General features: G+C 36.6%; 1 protein-coding gene across 7 annotated transcripts in view; it reads right to left on the bottom strand.

Annotated features, from left to right (window-relative positions):
- The window catches only part of Wnk3 (WNK lysine deficient protein kinase 3), a 123828-nt gene that overhangs the window by 89953 nt on the left and 31085 nt on the right, over positions 1 to 2790 (bottom strand). For all 7 annotated transcript variants that reach the window (XM_026784791.1, XM_026784790.1, XM_026784793.1 and 4 more), the window contains exon 3: positions 975 to 1147. In XM_026784791.1, the coding sequence (XP_026640592.1) occupies positions 975 to 1147 (173 nt within the window). The remainder of the gene's footprint in view (positions 1 to 974; positions 1148 to 2790) is intronic.

Here is a 2790-nt window from a genome sequence, read left to right as displayed (position 1 = left end):
GCTCCAAAGCCACAGAGAAACCCTGTCTCAAAAAACAAAAAAAAAAATCAAATTGTAACTTTAAATAATAAAGTTGTAAATATACAACTGATTATACAATCAATTCATACCAAATAAAAAGTTGGTTACAAACAAAAAAAAACAGTAGTTATTCCTTGCAAGATGTATAAATTGGGCCAAACCCTTAGCAAGTTTTCTTTTAAAATGCAATTATAATTTATAATAATTTTTAACTCAAATTTTATGATATATCTAAAACATTAACTTTTGTGGGGTTTTTAATTAAGATTTATTTATTTTATGTGTATGAGGGCTTGCCTGCATGCATGTATGTTTTCTAAGTGCATACCAGGCACTCACTGATGTCAAAAGAGGTCACTAGATTCCCTGGTTATAAGCCATCACAATGATGCTAAGAGGCTCTGCAAGAGCAACAAGAGCTCTTAACTTATGAGACATCTCTCTACCCCACTTTTTGGGTTTTTAAGGCATGGTCTCATGTAGCGCAAGCTGGTCATGAATTCATCATGTAGCCAGGAATAACCATCAACTCCTGATCCTCCTATCTCTACCACACTACACAGTGCTAAGATTAAAGGTGGTGTCAATGTTCCTAGTTGTATGTGTGCAGGGGATTGAATCCATGGTTTAATGCATACTAGGCAAGCACTTAATCAATTGAACTTCATCTCCAGGTCCCCAAACATTAACTTTTCAGCACTGCATAGTCTAACAAACTTCATTAATATCTTGATTTTTCAATCAATCAATCTGAAATAGATTCTACAAGTTCTTTTTTATTGTTATAGTTACTAGGGATGGAACCAAGCCCTTGTATATACTAAGTAAATGCTATTTCACTGAGCTATAGCCCCAGCCCCTCTACAAATTCTTAAGTTAGAAAGCTTATAAATAATTTTTATGACTTCTTAAAATGATTTCCATCTCAACAGGTACTATCAGAGTCAACTTACGTCTTTAAGGTTCCTGATGTCATTAGTTCAGTCACTAACACAATACATTTCTTTCCTTTTAATATAGACTCCCAGGAATCATAAAATCGAACTATATTGGGATGCTGGAGGCCTTTCAACATTTCTGCTTCTTCTTTGAACCGTTGCTGCTCAGCTTTAGTTAATTTGCGGTCCTAAAGTGGAAGAACGAGTTCCAAATTAATAACACAGAAATTTACATGCACATTTTTCTTTTCTATTTTCTTCCTTTCTTTTTTTTTTTTTTTTTTTTTTTGGTTTTTCAAGACAGGGTTTCTCTGTAGCCAGCCTAGTCTACAGAGCAAGTTCCAGGACAGCAGGGCTATTAAACAAAGAAACCCTGTTTCAAAAAAACAAACAAAGCAACAACAACAAAAAAAAAAAAGGTCAAGCTCTTACTGGAGCCAAAAAGCTGTGACTAAACATCTCACAGATTCTAGAAGAGAACATGCAAAATGAACGTAATATGAAACCAGCTTCTGGTGACTGTTATACCCATAGATTAGTATATCTCTCAATCATCATCAAAGAATTTCTTTTAGCAGTAGATGGTGATTAACACAGACACCTACAACTGACCAACATGCAGACAAGAGATTACAAAGTGTTAAATCCCAAATGGGACATCTATATCACACCCTGCTCCTAAAGATCAGGAATCAAAACCAGGTGCCTTTAATCCCAGCACTCGGGAGGCAGAGACAGGTGGATCTCTGTGAGTTTGAGGCCAGCCTGGACTACAGAGTGAGTTCCAGGACAGACTCTGAGCTACAGAGAAACCCTGTCTCAAAAACCAAAAAAAGGAAGAAAAAATCAAAAGCAAGCAAGCAAGCAAGCAAGCAAGCAAGCAAGCAAGCTAGGTCACTCAGGGGTCATTGCAGAAGATGGCAGAAAGATTGTAAGATGTTGAGGATGACTACTACAAAAGAGTGTTTCTAGGATAACAGGGAAGCTGCATATATGAACTCACAGCAGCTGTGACAGCATGCACAACTGTATAAACTGTATAAACTCAAGTCAGACACAGTGGGTATTCTTAGCTATCATAGTAGGTACATTGAAGACATCAGATTATGGCTTTAATTTTAATTAATAATCAACAACCCAATTAAAATAAAGATTTGAAGAGAGATTTGGGGGATATAACTCAGGTATTATAGAAAAAATGAAATGGGGCCCTTGGTGTGATTCCCAGCATTGACAAAAAGAACTGAACATGTTTCACCAAGTAACATATATATAGTTCAACTTGGTTGGTTGGTTTTGTTTGTTTTGGTGTTCTCATTACATGGGCCAGGCTGGCCTGGAACTCACAGAAATCTGCCTGTCTCAGCCTCTGGGTACTAGGATTAAAGGCATTCACTACAGTATCTGGAAACATCCTATGACATCACCCTTAGGCTTATCACTATTGAAAGGAAGTGTATTGTTTGTTTGCTTGTTTGTAATAAGACAAGGTCTCATGTAGCCAGGATGACACTGAACAACTGAGCAGAGAGGCAAATGGATCTATGAGTTTGAGGCCAGTCTGGTCTACGTATGAGTTCCAGGCCAGCAAGGGCTACCAGTAAGTAGGACTGGTTATCAAAAGTTAGGGAGGGTGAGAAATAGAGAATAATCATTTAATAGGTACAAAGTTTATATCTGAGATGATGAAAACTTTCTAGACATGGATAGTGTAAGTAATTATAAATCAGTTTGACTATACTTGATGTCACTAAATTAAACAATTAAAATTGAATTTTGTTTGTTTGTTTGTTTGTTTGTTTTGGTTTTTCGAGACAGGGTTTCTCTGTGG

This window comes from Microtus ochrogaster, chromosome X (genome assembly GCF_000317375.1).
Source record: "Microtus ochrogaster isolate Prairie Vole_2 chromosome X, MicOch1.0, whole genome shotgun sequence".
Lineage (NCBI taxonomy): Eukaryota > Metazoa > Chordata > Mammalia > Rodentia > Cricetidae > Microtus > Microtus ochrogaster.
The sequence above is the reverse complement of the archived record's forward strand: the minus strand, read 5'-3'. Positions and strand labels throughout refer to the sequence as shown.